General features: G+C 54.3%; 2 protein-coding genes across 2 annotated transcripts in view; both read right to left on the minus strand.

The window, feature by feature from the left end:
* SERPINA3 (serpin peptidase inhibitor, clade A (alpha-1 antiproteinase, antitrypsin), member 3) overlaps nucleotides 1-856 on the minus strand; it is an 8,152-nt gene extending 7,296 nt beyond the window's left edge. The window contains exon 1 of the mRNA XM_012724342.1: nucleotides 771-856. The gene's annotated coding sequence lies outside the window, so the exon portion shown is untranslated. The remainder of the gene's footprint in view (nucleotides 1-770) is intronic.
* An 11,972-nt stretch (nucleotides 857-12,828) lies between these two features.
* The window catches only part of SERPINA5 (serpin peptidase inhibitor, clade A (alpha-1 antiproteinase, antitrypsin), member 5), a 3,928-nt gene continuing 1,621 nt past the window's right edge, over nucleotides 12,829-15,135 (minus strand). The window contains exons 2-4 of the mRNA XM_004682027.1: nucleotides 14,139-14,409; nucleotides 13,707-13,854; nucleotides 12,829-13,017 (exon numbers count right to left, since the gene is read on the minus strand). Coding sequence (XP_004682084.1) covers nucleotides 12,829-13,017; nucleotides 13,707-13,854; nucleotides 14,139-14,409 — 608 coding nt within the window. The remainder of the gene's footprint in view (nucleotides 13,018-13,706; nucleotides 13,855-14,138; nucleotides 14,410-15,135) is intronic.

Below are 15,135 nucleotides of genomic sequence, written 5' to 3' on the forward strand. Positions count from 1 at the left end.
GGGGGGGGAGGGGAGGAGGGGGGTAGGCACGGACCTGGGAAGGGGAGAGAGTTCATTTCTTCAAAGGTCATGGAAAAGCCCAGGGGCTGAGGCCTCTCAGGGGCTCCACCACTTGTTTAGTTTTAGGCTGACGCAACTATTTCTTGGGAAAGCAGTTGCACATTGTTTTCCCAAAAAAAATTATTTCTGGAGAAATAATTTTGGACAAACTGGCAGGCAGGCTGCGCCCGGCTCAGGTCCTGGGGGTTTGGTGGTGCTTGTCAGCCCCCCCCAACCCCTCCCTGGGGGTGCCCCAGGCAGCCCGCACCCTAATCCTGAGTTCTGTCCCTCTGGGTGCCCCGCGGGGTCAGACCAGGGACACACAGCCCAGGGAGGGGGGAGGACTTCCTGTCCTGAGAGAAGGGGTTCCAGGCATGGCAGAATGGGGCTAGCCGGGAATCGGGACCCAGCGTCAGGGAGAAATGAGGCCAAACACCCACCCCGCACCCCCGGGTGTAAAAGCTCAGATCCCGGGATGTCCAGAGAGCTGGGCATCCAGACCTGGCACCCCAACTGTCCTGGAGCCCTCGCTGGGCAGCCCTCTCCAGGGCCCGCCCACTGCCCCTTCCAGAGGCCTGAGCAGAAGCCAGACTCTGTGTAAGGCAGACCTGGAGGAAGCGCCTGATTACCAGGGACGCCTGGAAGAAGGAAGGGCCAGATTACCTGGGAGGCCTGGAGGAAGGAAGGGCCAGATTACCTGGGACGCCTGGAGGAGGGAAGGGCCAGATTACCTGGGACGCCTGGAGACGGTGCTGGAGGCCAGGCGCTCCTGGAGGAAGCCTCTGATTACCTGGCTGGAGAGCTGTGTGTGAGCAGAAGCGTGGCCTTGAGTGGGAGTGCCGGATGCCTGGGTGCTAGGGCTTATTTATCCCTGCGAGAGGGAGGGGCTGCTCCCGCTGGGGGCCTTGGCAGGGCTACCCAAGGAAGTGCTCTCAGACCGGATTCCTACATCTACCAAATAATTCAGTTTGGGGCAGAGCACCTAATGTTTTCCTCTTAACAACAAGTGAAAACTTGCTTTGTTTCAAGAAAACCCCCAAAACTTTCCTTGTTTTGTTTTCTCCTTGGTTTGTGAAATTCCTCCCTGAGGAACATGTAAGCATCCAGAAGACGGGGACACAGGAGTACTCCCTGATACTGTTGTTGTTTTAAGTAGCCATCCTTGTTAGTTATTTTCCCCTCCTGCTTAGGAAACACTCACCAGGAGCCAGGTCACAAATCAGGAAACTCAGAGAAGGATGGCAGAAAGTATCGGGGTACCCTTTAATAAGGCTGAAGACGAAGTGCCCACTCCTTGCACAGAAAGCAAGTGAGGGACGCTTGGCTAGATAAGGGAAAGGATAACCGAGCCTCAGACAGACCACCAGGACCAGAAAAACCAGCCCAGCTCCGGGAATGTAGGAGCAGAGGCCAGAGGCCAGAGGCCAGAGGCCAGAGGCCCGAGCCTGGCCAGACATCCATGCAGGTGACTGGCGAAAGTGGCACCCCAAATTAGAAAGCCGCTGCTCCCCTCAGCAGCGTATTTCAATAAATCTGCTTTTTCTGCTCTCCAGTCTGACTCTGGTGAATTCCTTCAAGCCTGCATCTCTGGCCTCACCCCAATATTTCTCCCCACTACAAAAATCTTCCCCAGAATTTCCCACCAGCGGAGGTCCCAGGAATCTTCACACACAATCAGATATGTATTTAAAATGTAGCCCCTTTATTTTATTACAGATTTTCATTTGAGCCCCCACGCCACCCCCCGAGAGGAGGTGTGGCTATGAGGACCCGGAGTAGAATGAGAGCTCTGTTTGGGGCCTTTGGTCCTGTCGCCCTGCCCTCTTGCTTCACCGAGAGCTGGCCATCTCTCACGCTGACCTGCAGGTCTCCCAGAGCGCATCCTGACCTCTCGTGGGCCTCAGGGAAAAGTCTCCACCGGCGAGCAGGAGTGTCTTGTGCTTCCTCTCCCCTCTCAAACCAGAGACACAGTCTGGCCAGTGGCCATAAAGCCGCGGTGCAGTCAGACTAAATACTGCTCTAGTGGGACAGGATTTTTGTTTGGTTTGTGAGTGAGGCATCTGAATTTTGTTGACAATGGAGCACGGAAGTGACCCAGAAGAGTTTGGTTCTGTTCTCCCTAAACGGATGACAGGTCCCTTTAGCTCCAAACATTTTAAATTTAAAAAAGATTTATTTATTTATGCATCCAGAGCTGGGGTACAAGCCAGAGGTGCGGGGGCGGTGAGAGGCTTCACCAGAGACAGAGTGGGGAGCGGAACAGGCAGATCGATGAAGTACACTGCTGAGGGGAGCAGAGGGGAGACAGGGGAGATCGGCTGCACCATGTGGGTCAGCTGGGGGGTGGGGCTTGAACCCGCACTGAAGTAGCTGGCTTGAGTGCTGTGGCCCAACCCATTGTGCCACGAGGGCGGGCCCCCAAATATTTTTAGGATTGAATACACAGTTTAAAGTTACACAGAACCCCCAGGAAATAGGGCCCCAAGAAGACTGCAGTGTATTTCTCTCATGTAGGACCAGACGCCAGCCGTGGGCGGACATGTGGCTGTCATGGGCTGGGAGCCTGTCTTGTCGCTCTGCCTTTGCTGGTGTTTGTCTGTCTGTCCAGGATGACTCAGGTGTCCACCTTCCGGTCAACAGGAAGGCAAGAGGCAGCATGGTGTACGCTGCCCTTTGACATGAATGGCCTGAAGGCACGGACTTCATTGCCACTAGCTGCATTGGCTGGAGTGGGTGGTGGGGCCGCACCTGGCTGAGCCGGGCGGTCAGTCTTTTGCACTGGACTATCCATGCCTGCTAGAAAGGAGGGGTTCAATTAGCACCAGAGAGAAGCTGGAAACAGACATGGGCATGAGTAGTAATCTTGCCCCTCACGTTTCCTTCCTCCGACCTGGAAGAAGCATCACTTTCTGGAAAACAGAGCTGTGCCCTGGCCTCTTGGTCTTGAGAAGCCCTCTGCCTCCTTTCCCCACCTGCCCCATCCCCCAAGCCCCTTCTCTCCCAGTTCCCCAGGCCCCCCTCCATTCCTCCAGTCTGGGGGACAGGGGCGGGGTGCTATATTCCACAGGCAGAGTATCTACCAGATAATCTGCGTCTGACATCACCAGGTCAGTCTCCTTGTGGAATTCTGGTTCCTGATTAGGTTGAAAAGAATCTCTGTCTTCCCTTTATCTAGAGGGTTATCACCAGCACCAGTGCCGGGAAGGCCTGCAGGGGAGGACAGAGTCCAAAACCCAGTTACAGGACTTGTCTGAGGAAGCCCAGCTGTTCTGTGGGGGAGCTGCTGGAGGGGTGAAGCCACCCCGAGCCAGATTCATCCTGTCATAGTCTTTCTTTACAGTAATTTTTCAAAACTGTTCACAGGTTCCTCACACAGCTAAACATGGAGCTTCCCTATGACCCAGCAATCCCACTCCTAGAGATCCACCCAAAAGACACAAAAACACTGATTGAAAAAGATACCTGCACCCCCATGTTTATTGCTGCTTTATTTACAATTGGAAAGACATGGAAGCAGCCCAAATGCCCAAAAGTGGATGACTGGATTAAAAAGATGTCCATATACACAATGGAATATTACTCAGCAACCAAAAAAAAAATAAACTCATGCCTTTTGCAGCAACTTGGATGGAGCTGGAAAAGATCATGCTTAGTGAAATAAGCCAGAAAGAAAAGGTAAAATGCTGATGGTTTCTCTCATAGCAGGGTATAACAGACCAGGAGAGGAAATAATAAGAATAATAATGAACAGCCATATCCCAGAGACATTTTGTGACGGTGGAGTGGGGAACGGGATCAAAAACAGTGGGGGGAGGGAAAGGCACTGGACTGGGGTGATGGCACAGGGTGATTTGGTGATGGGAAGCCCAAGGGGATTGCAACTGAGTGGAAAAACATACAAAATGATGTAAAAATAAACTATTATTTTAAAAAATAATTTTTCAGGAGGAAGACATTCCCATCCTTGAAGATAAGAGCGAAAATGACAGTTTTGGGAGGATAATTCTTGCACAGGTGTTGAGGTCACTGCTTTTTAAGGGGCAGGGAGGCCGTCTCCTTCATGTGGGCTGGGGCCCTGCAGAGGGGACCTCTGTCCTGCCCATCACTCCACTGGCCAGTGAATGATCTGAGGGGACCCCGATGGGCAGGGAGAGCGGGGAGGTTGCTCCTGGCTGTGTGGGTTCGGAACTGGTGGTGACAATTAACTCAGGCAAGTTAAAATGAGTTAATGACAGAATCAGGACTGAAAGTTCATCCCAGGAAGAGTTTCCAGATAGCTCCGGGAAAGGAGCTTCTCAAGGATGACACATAGTTTACAAAGAAAACACTTCATATTGTCAGGGATTTTCACCGAGAACATCAGGGCGGATGTGGTTAAGTATCTACCTGATACAGTCCGTGGTTTGAGAAAAACAAAGAGGCCCATTCAAACTGCCATTAAAATTTACCAGACCTACTTAGCGTCTTATCTTCGGGGAGCTGGATGTTTTAGTCATGCCGTAAACCTCTGTGTTGACATTCTTTGAAGTAACTCTTTTATGTGGAGATAGCAGTTTCCCAAATGCTGCTTCTTCAGGGAGGATTTTACTCCTCTTGGGGCTTTTTCAGGGCCGGGATCTTGGCTTGTGCCCCTTTATTGGGAACTAGAGAAGGGCATCCTCCCACGTCATTGCTAATTGTGGTTAGCAATGCCCAGTCCCAGGGCTGTCTCCAAGGCTCCGGATCCTGGCAGGTCCCAGAGTGGGCCTCGCTGGGGCAGAGAGGCCTGTGTGAGTGACCACAGTGTCTGCCACAAAGGTGGACGGACACAAGGACTGTCCCATGCTCAGCCGGGGGATTATTACAGCCATTGACCCCCACGAGCCAGCCCCTTGCCCTGTACCCAGTGTCAGGGTACAGAGGAAATCATCCTCAACCCTTCTGGGTTTTTCTAGGCCGGCAGATCATTGAACACACTGATAAGAGAAGATTTAACATAGAAGTTGGTAGTAACTTGAGTAATAATGATGATAACTGTGTCTGGGAAAGATCCTGTGTGGCTGAGTGACTAGCATCATGGGACTTTAGAAGCCATCTTAAATAGCTTAGCTAAGACGAAGGAGGTTGAGGGAGAAATTCGGTGTAGACATTTACTGGGGAATAGAGGTACTGTCACGGCAATTTCCCATAGAAATTAGATGGCGCTCAGAGAGCTAGAGAGAGAGATTTAATAGTCACACCAGTGGGCTCAGTGAGATTGGTCCCAAAAGGCTGAGCCCCCCAGAGCTGGGTTTTATACAGCTTGTATGAGGAAACTTACTGTCTCATCCATCACAGCATAATTACTCTCTTGTTCAGGGAGGGGGTCAAGGGCTACCCCTGTGAACAAGCAGCAAGTGCACCCGGCAACTTCTCCACCCCAGCAAGCAGCAGAATCAAAAGCAGCAGACTCTCCAAGCAGCAGGCCTGGGACACGTCCTGCTTCGGTACTTCTGCTTCTCAAGGAAAAGCCACGGGAGCAGGCCTTGCCAGAACAGACCCTGACAGAGAAGGCTAGACAAAGACATCAAAGCAGCTCCCCCAACCTTCAGAGCCTCTCCCTGAGATCAAGCTTTCCCACAAAAGACATGTTTTGGAGTGGCTGAAGTTTGCACCCCTCTGCCAGTTACATGTGGAATCGTGGGAGCTGGGTTACTTGGTCTTTGCGGGCTTGACTTCTGGGGCTGCAGCTCGACTTCCCATAGTGACAGCAATTTCTCCTGGGTAGGTGGGCCAAGGAAAACCTTAGGCTGGATGGTGTTCACACTCAGGCTGAGGTGGGGCGTGGAGGCCAGCAGGAACCTGGGGAAGGGTAAGAACACCCAGGAACAGTAGGGGCGGCAGGAGTTCAAGTACAAGGGTGACAATCTCTCACACACTCTCTCACGTACTCTCATACATACACACTCATACTCACACTCACAGACAACAATCTCTCTTACACACACAGTCTCACACACACTCTCACATGCGCTCTCACACACACACTCAGACACACAAACTCTCACATATACACATGCACAGACAACAATCTCTCTCACACAAACTATCTCACGCGCATATTCACACACTCTCATACACACACTCTCTCATATATACACACTCTCTCATATTTTCTCACACTCATACACACTCTCTGTGGAAAGGAGGGGCAAAAGCTACATTCTTCCAAAACTACTCCCAGCGATTCACAGACAGGACCTCATCACTCAGGTTTCTTGGGCAAGATGGCCTGGCCACCGTTTGCTAGCCTGGGGCTTTAGGCCACTTGCTTCCCCTCTCTGAAGCTCCTCTGTCAATCAGAGCCCTGAGGAACTAGGAAGAAAGGAAATACTGACAACCTCTGCCGGCCCTGGAGCAGGCAGCCTTGCCCCTCACAGGCAGGGTCCCTGTTCCGGTTGGAAGAGAGCAGAGATGGGGGGCTGGTGGTGACTGGTTGCCTTGTGTGGGCCTGGCTTTGGGTCCTGGGAGATGCCGTGATCTGAGGCAGAGTCCCTCAGCACAGCACAGCCCATCTGAGCAGGGGTGAGGCCTTGCCTAGGGAAGTCCAGGCAGCAAGGGTGCCAGGTTCTGTTCTGGAAGCTGCTGAGTCATCCCCTCCTCCTGGGGTAGGTTGTTGTCTCTGAGCAGGGAGTGGTTACCCTTCCTTGCTTCTCCTTCAGTCACGGTCTCAGCTTCTATTTCAAAACTGCCTTTCAAGTTACAGGTAGCAGCATAGAGTGCCTGATAAGCGAGGCAGTTTCTCTGATTCTGTGGAATCAGAGCTCCTGGACAGCCTCACATGTGCATGAAGCTCCTTGAGCCTCAGTAACTGTTTTCTGAATAAAGGGGCTAAGAAATCACTCCTTGTACACACAGTTGTTTGTTCCCCAGTTATTAAGACACTACAATGAAGACAATTACACTGCTGGAATCTGGGGTCACCATACGCTGTACCTTGCACACTCTCTGTCTCTCTCTCTCTCACACACACACCCACAAACTGTCTCACACATACTCTTAACATACTCTCTCACACACACTCTCTCTGCACATACATTCTTTCTCACACACACACATACACTCACAATCTCTCACATACTCTCTCACGTACTCTCTCATACATACACACTCTCATATACACACATGCATACTCACTCACAGACAACAATCTCTCTTACACACACTCTCACATACTCTTTCACACACACACTCAGACACACACTCTCACATATACACATACACAGACAACAATCTCTCTCACACAAACTATCTCACACACATGTTCACACTCTCATATACACACACTCTCTCATATACACACTCTCACATACTTTCTCACACTCATACACACACTCTGACACACACATTCTCTCACATACATGCACTCATAAACTCACACACAGACTCACAGATAATTTCTCTCTCACACTCACACAAATTGTCTCTCACACACACTCTCACTTACTCTCTCACACACATACTCTCTTATACACATTCACACCCTCACACACTCTTACACACCTTCTCTCACATACACACCCTCACAAACACACTCATGCATCCTCTCTCACATATATGCTCATACTCTCAAAAATTCACACACACTCACAGACAACAATTTCTCATACACACACACATTGTCTCTCATACACTCTCACATATTCTCTGACATTCACACCTTCTTTCACATACACACCCTCACAAACACACTCACACATCCTCTCTCACAATATGCTCATACTCTCTCACAAACCCACACTCACACATATACTCACACACACTCACAGACAACAATGTCACACACACACATACACACTCTCTGAAGGCAGCTGGGCCTGAGCAGCCTTGGGAAGGCCCATGCTCAAGGAGCTGAGGAGTCGGCCAACGGCCACACGTGTGGACTTGGCCTCCATATCCAGCTCCTCTGTCAGGTCTTCAGGGACCGCAACCCCCACAGGACTTTACAAACTCAGGAGATACTGGAGCTACAACCACCTAACTTGGTCTCTCCCAGCCTCTTGAGCTCAGAAGCTGCGAGATATAAATATTTGTGTTCCCACTTGCAAACTTTTGGAGAGATTCATTAGGTGGTCATGGCTAGATCCCCCCAGCACCCTCCCTCCTGGTTCCTGTCGTGTAAGCAGGGAAGGCTGCACTCGTGAGCAAGCAGGGCAGGTCTGAGTGGGGCCTCATCCACCGAGGGTGGGGCTGCCGGCTCCCCCATTTCAGGCAAACGTGCCTGTTCTTCCTTGCCCACACCAGGCCTGGTCCCGGTGATGACTCCGTCACAGCCATTTGCTCTTTATACTGAGAATGTGCCGAACCCTCACAAAACCCTCCTGAGGAGGGCTCAGCAATTCTGCCATTGGGGGCTCTGCAGATAGCTGGGAAGTATGACGGGTGTCACCCCTGTGTCATCCTGGCCCCTGAGGCAGGTGCCTCTGTGCCCTGTACTAACCGAGCCCACACATGCAAAGGGCTGAGAGCAGCGGCCAGCGCACAGTAGGTGGCATCTGCGTGCAGCCTGGTACAGCCTGTTGTCTCTGAGGGTCGGCTCGGGGTGTGTGCTGATAAATGTGCGTTGGGCAATGTGGTCGCTGAGTGCAATCACACCCCCCAGAGGGTGCCCCTGCCCCAGGCTGAGGCTGTGTGGGGTAGGCAGATGGGACCCAGCCATCTAGGCGTTGTGAAGTGACACACAACTGTATGGCCACTGTCATCTGCCCTCCCCACCCCCCCCACCCCCACGCACAGTGTGTAGATGAGACGACAGAGGCTCAGGGCTCCATCCTGGCCTCCCTCCAGCTCTGCACCACGCCCTTGCCCAGCCCCTCTGCTTGCTTGCTCCTGAGATCCGGGCTGCACTGGCTTCCCTTCCACAGGTCTCCCCACCCTCTCAGCACTTCTTCTCTCCCCACTCCCCCTTTCTGCTTTGCAGCCCCACTCCACCTCTACCCCCTTCTCAGCTTGTTAAAAAGCACTTTCACTTAAAAAGCAACTTCACATGTGCAGGACCCTTGCCTTGGGTCCTGCCACAGGTCCCTGTGATGCCGTCTGTCTGAGACATGAGCATGGGGACGGGTGGGCGGTGTCGCACCTCCTGTTTGCTCACACGTGTCCTCCTCACTCCCGGGAGCCACACAACAGAGTTGCCATGTCCCTCAGCTCTCTGTTCAGGGCAGCTTTCCAGGTGTCTGCTGCGCAGCCACAGTGGAAACCGCTTCTCACCGTCCTGGAGGCTGGGGGCCAAGGTCAGGGTGCCAGGGGCCGGGGCCATCTCCCCAGACTCCTCCTTGTCTCCTCACAGGGGCAGGGAGCAGCCCCTTGGAGTCCATCTAAGGGCACAGATCGCCCTCGGGAGGGCTCCATTTCCATGACAGAATCACCTCCACAGGCCCCACTTGCTAACACCACCGCCTTTGGGGCTTAGGTTCCAGCATATGGACTTGGGGTGGGATGATACAGATATTTAGCTTTCCTTGTTCCTCACGCCCTTGACACTCTGAAAGAACATAACTGGCTCAGGATTATGTTGACTGAGCACTTATTGGGGTTTGGGAGAAGGTGCTGGGTTTGGGAGAGATCCCCCAGCAGCAACGCACAGACTTTCCCATGGCACGTCAGAGACACAAGAGGCCACCACAACCCATCACCGGTGACACTGACCTTGACCCCTCAGCCCGGGGCAGGCGCGTGGCCTGTTCTCCACTCCCCAGGCAGTGTTTTCAGAGCACGCTCAAGACCAGGCCTCACCACTGCCGTGACGGAGTTTGCTTTTCGGTTTTGGTCTTTGCTATCTTCCCTCTTACTGTCTCTCCACACTAGGATGTAAGTTCTAATCTGGGATTTTTTGGGTGTTTGCCATGTTTGTATTCACACACAGACAGTCAGTAAGTACCAGGGTGAAGGAACTCACCCCTCCCCCCTTCCTTTGGGAGGCCACGGTATTTGCTTCCCTCGTCTCTGCCCATGTCTGTTGGGCCGGGGGTGAGCTCTGTGACAGGCCCTGAGCCACACCACGTCGGCTTGGGGACGTGGTGAGGAACTAACAAGCAAGCTCAGACTGGGCACAGCTGTCTGCTGTGGCCTGAAGTGTGTCCCCTGGAGACTGGGCATCATTCCCACATCTGGGTCCCTGCAGGCAGAGGTGGGAGCAGAAGCCTCCTGGGAAGGCCCGAGAGCCTCAAATGTGATTGTTAAGGGCTGAATGCCCTCCCTCAGTTTATGTGGGTGCCCAAGCCCCCAGTACCTCGGGAGGTGACTGTATTGAAGACAGGGCCTTGACAGACATCATTCAGTTCACTTGAAGTGGTTAGTCCGATAGGACTGGTGGACACCGGGAGGCAGGCCGAGGCCAGGACACACACTGAGTGAAGACCACCTGAGCACCCAGGGAGGAGGCCAGGAGGGAGGCCCCAGAGGACCAACCCACCGATGCTTTGACCTTGGACTTCCAGCCTCCAGAGCTGTGAGACACTATATTCTGCTGTGGAAGCTGCCCAGCCTGGGTACTTTGTCATGGCGGTGGCGGCACGGTAAAGAAGCAGCAGTAAGAGAGAGGGTCCTGTGGGATCAGTCACCCCTGGAGAGGTGAGTACCCTGCGTACTGTTCCCCTTATTTCACTGGGTGGATGAGCTCAGTTAAAAGAAAGGGGTATTGAAGAAACAGGAGTAGGTGGGTGTGAGCGCCCCCTGGAGGGCTGAGGGGAGACGGGTGGGTGTGAGCGCCCCCTACAGGGCCCACTGGTGGTGACTGCTGGTGAGCAGACTGGACGCCCAGAGTCTGCTGGATGCCCTGAAATCAGGATGAGAGAGGAACCTCCGGCTCCTCCAGGCCCCCCCTCCGGAGCCACTGGCCAGGTTGAGGGCTCAGGTGGTCTTCCACTCCAGGCTCCTCAGCAGCATGCTCTTCTTGAGCTCCCTCTGCCTGGCAGCCCCTCACCCACCCCCGAATCTGCTATCTGCTGAAGGGCCACTTACTCCTCCAGACCAGCTCCTTTTAGGCACAACTTAGCTGGTCCTCAGCAGTTCAACTCATGTGCTCTTCCCCTCTCTCCACTGCCATACCCCTTTGCTCAACCCAGGACCTGGGGACCTGGAGTTGCATGGCCTGTGAGTATCTGAGCCCTGGGCGGCTCGCTGCCGAGGCCCACCACCACCAGCCGCCCGGAACTCGCACGGCTCACGCAGGCCGCTAGCTCGTGTTCACGTGAACTTTAGACAGCGCTGACTCTGGCCTTGCCCAGCTCTCACACGCAGGGCCTCCCCTGGCCTTGGGCTGGTGGGTAAACTGCCAGAAAGGTACTTGCCAAAACAGCCCAGGCATTTTCAAGGGGAAGGCACACGGGAACGGGTCTGATCCCACACCGAGGACCCAGTCTGAAGTGGGGTCCCCAGCCCCAAGCACAGTGCGGGTAAGCTGTGTGGGTGCTGCTGCAGCCACCAGCCAGTGAGTGTGCCACCTGTGCCCCCGAGCCTGGACCTTGCTGTCACCTGCTTGGGGCTCTCCTCTGTAAACAGGTGTCCTGCTCTCCTTGTTGGGGGGATTTAAGGGGTCATGTTGCAACGTGACCAGCGGGGGCTGGCAGAGGCCAGTGCTTTGGAGGGGCATTAGAGCTGGGGGTTCTGAGCCGGCCATTTCTAAGGGACACCCCTTGCCATCATACAGCCCAGACTCCAGGCCCAGAGTGGCGCAGCTTCCCGGGAAACACTGGGTGGCCAGGCACTCTTGGCACCTTTGCGACTAATTTGGGGACAGTCTGAATGAAGGACTCATTCACTCACTAATCCATTCACCTTTTAAAGTGGTCGATCCCTTCCTTTGAGAGCAGAGGGAGTGTGGTGGGTGGAGCTGGGTGCGGGGAGCTGGTAGCTGAGATGCTCGGTGTCCTGGCCGTGCCTCACTCAAGCAGAGCAGGGGCTGGGGAGGGGCTGGGCTCCGGGGTCACTCTCCTTGCGTTCAGTCCTGCCCCCACCTGTGACCCCTGCTCTCTGCCAGTCTCGCCTTCCTCATCTGCCTCCTGGGGACACCATGATAGGTAAATGCAGGCCCCCAGATGCCAGTTGAGCACCAAGCCTAGAACAGGCTCAGCTATTACTGTCACCACCCCAGAGCTGCTTCTAGAAGGACCAGGGACCAGTGACTGCAAAATGCTTTAATGTTATTGCTGACATTAAAATCCAGAGTGAGTTGCTGGTGTCTTCACATGACACTTTCTACTGTCTGCACCAGGCCTCCATCCTCTGAGCAACAGCCACGCAACAAGAGTCGGGAATCTGAGGGGGTGTCCTGCCTCGACTTACCCTGTCCTGTTTCCTCCACCCTGCTCTCCACTTGCTTTTCTTAAAGGACAGGTGGCACTCGAGTGTGTTGATATCAAGTGTGAACTGTAACAACACGCCAGCCTTTTGCAACAGAGCATCTCCAGCTTTGTGCTGGGCATCAGGGCCCCGGATGGTGGACTTCTCTTTGCCACTGATGTGCTGCTGTGTGACCTTGGGCAAGTTGACCAACTTCTCTGGGCTCCAGTGCTCACCTCCAGGAATAACCTATTCTCCAAGTTTTTCCAAGAAGATCAAATGTTCTTCATCCTTCAAGGGTGTGTCTTTCAGTGGTGTGGCAGGAGCAGTCATCACTACATCTACATTATTACTATCATTATTATTAGTGAAAGCCTCATTAGCCAACTAAACCTGTGTAAATCATGAGCCACGCTCAGAAAGGGGGCCAGAGTGTACCCTGGCCTTCCAGAATGGAGGTCTGGGGCCTTTGAAGAGAACTCCCCCGTGTCAAGGGTGGTTCACTTTGGCAACAAAGAGGATATTGGTGGAGTTATCCACGATGAGCATCAAGAAGGGCCTGTTGAACATTATTCTCTGGGTGATCATCTGGGCTGAGCGGAACGTGAAGATGGCCGCCGTGGCTGCAGCCGCCTCAGTTCCTGACTCGTCTACCTTCAACACGGCTTTGTGCACCATCTGCAGGAGAGACACCAGACATGACTGAGTCAGCGGGGGCGGGAGATGCCAGCACAGGAGGAGGCCAAGTTCTGCTTGTGGAATCATGACCAATGTCTCCACATAACGGGGCTGGGTAGGAAATGACACAATGGAGCAATAATGGTGCACAGGTACTGGGCTTGGAGAGATCGCACAGGCACCTGGCTTGAAGAGATCGTACAGGTACTGGGCTTGGAGAGATTGCACAGGTACTGGGCTTGGAGAGATCCCACAGGCACCAGGCTTGACGAGATCACACAGGCACCAGGCTTGAGTAACTACACAGGCACCAGGCTTGGAGAGATTGCACAGGCACCTGATTGAAATCTCATAGCCTCTCACAGTGAGGGCGTGACTCTCCAATTGTCTAAATGATCAGAGAGATCCAGTAATTGGAGGTCAGTTATTGAGCCAAGGAGCTAGGGCCTGGTTCTTACTTTTCATGGCTTAAGCCAGTTCCTCCTCCCAAGGCACCATGATGGAATGGACTGAGGGTGAAACCCAAAGAGAACTTTGACTTTTGAGGGGAGAGGGAAGAGGGCAGGCAGGAGAGGAACACAGAATAGAGTCAGACGGAACAGGAGTGAGTCAGATCAAACAGCACAGCACAGAACCGAATTGAAACGAACAGTGGCCTCTGACAGCCGCTGCTCAGGAGCCAGCCTCACCTCAGACACCTCGATGTTGCTGTGGTCAGTCATGCGGGACAGGTCAGCGTGGGAGCTGAAGATGTCTCTGATGCCCATGACCGGGAGGATATTCTGCAGCTCATAGGAACACTCGAGGGAAAGCCTGGGAAGGTAAAGACTGAGCTGCCTGGAAAGAGAAAAGGGCATTCTTAGTTTCTTGTAGAGCAGCTGCTGGCGCAGCCCGGCTGCCTGTCACCACCCCTTGGCTTGGGGGGCTCCCCTGGCGCCCCGGTCTCAGCAAAGCCCTCCCCCTGCGGACTGGGGCTCAGGCTGGCTTCCAAGGTCACGCCCATTCCACAGCACCCCGGGAGGCCCCCAGGAGACCCGGCTTCCATCCTGCTCCTGGACAACTTCACCTGAGGCCTCTGGGCTTGGAGGCAGCACAGGGGCCGGGGGGCAGAGGGAAGATACCTCTTTGTAAACGACTTGAGCCACTTCTTGACGGTTTTCTCCGTCAGCCCGTTCTCCACCTGCTCCATCCTGCCCTCGATGGGGAGGATGAAGAGGGCGGTGGTGTTCCCCTGGTAGGGCACGGCCACCACCTGGCAGGAGAGGCTGCGGTCCATGAGGTAGCGGTAGTAGTCCTCGTTCCTCATCATCACCACCCGCACCGACTTGTCCGGCGTCACGTAGAAATCCTGCTTTCTGCTGTTTTTGCGGCTGAAGGCTGACTCCCACTTCGCTGGGGAGACAAGTAAAGGGGATGGAGGGGGCTCGGTGCGGGAACAGGGAATGCACAGTTGCAGATGAAAATGGGGTGACTACCACGGGGAACGGGGCCCTTCTCGGCCTCCACGCCAGGGACAGCGCCCCCGCATGCAAGGGCCCGGCCCCTCAGAGGTTGGGGGAGGCCGGGACTTCTTGTGGGGCTTGTGTTTCCCTGTTTGCAAAGCAGGAGGGTGATTTGCAAGCTCGCCTTCAGAGGCTCTTAACGCCTAATATTTGTTGGCCTCTCAGATGTTACTCCAGGCCTGCTCTCCTTGAAGAGGGGCTCCCAGGACGTGCACAAAGCCACACTGCCCTTTTCCCAGGGTGGGGCCTTGAGCTCCGTCTGGGAGAGGGGCCTGGGAGCTCCCCGCCAATGCCTGGCTTTTCCTGCCGGGAGCCTTCAGCTGCCCCCCACTCTGTCTCCTGTGGGACAATATGTCCAAAGCCCCATGGGCAGTATGTCCACCTTCTCGCCAGTGACCAGTGTGGACACGCCCTGCAGCCCACTTTGCTAATTCTGCCCACAGACAGCCCTGGATGGGGCAAGCCCGCAGGGTGCAGCACTGTGGCCACAGGAAGAGGGGAAGGGCCAGCGGCCTCACGGTTCTCTTCCACCTGCTCTCCTCCCCGCGTCCACCTCTCTAGCCCTCCTCTCCCCTCCCCTTCCTCTCCTCCCCTCCTCTCCCCTCCCCTCCCCTCC

Source organism: Condylura cristata, unplaced genomic scaffold (assembly GCF_000260355.1).
Source record: "Condylura cristata isolate star-nosed mole 26May11 unplaced genomic scaffold, ConCri1.0 scaffold00013, whole genome shotgun sequence".
Classification (NCBI taxonomy): domain Eukaryota; kingdom Metazoa; phylum Chordata; class Mammalia; order Eulipotyphla; family Talpidae; genus Condylura; species Condylura cristata.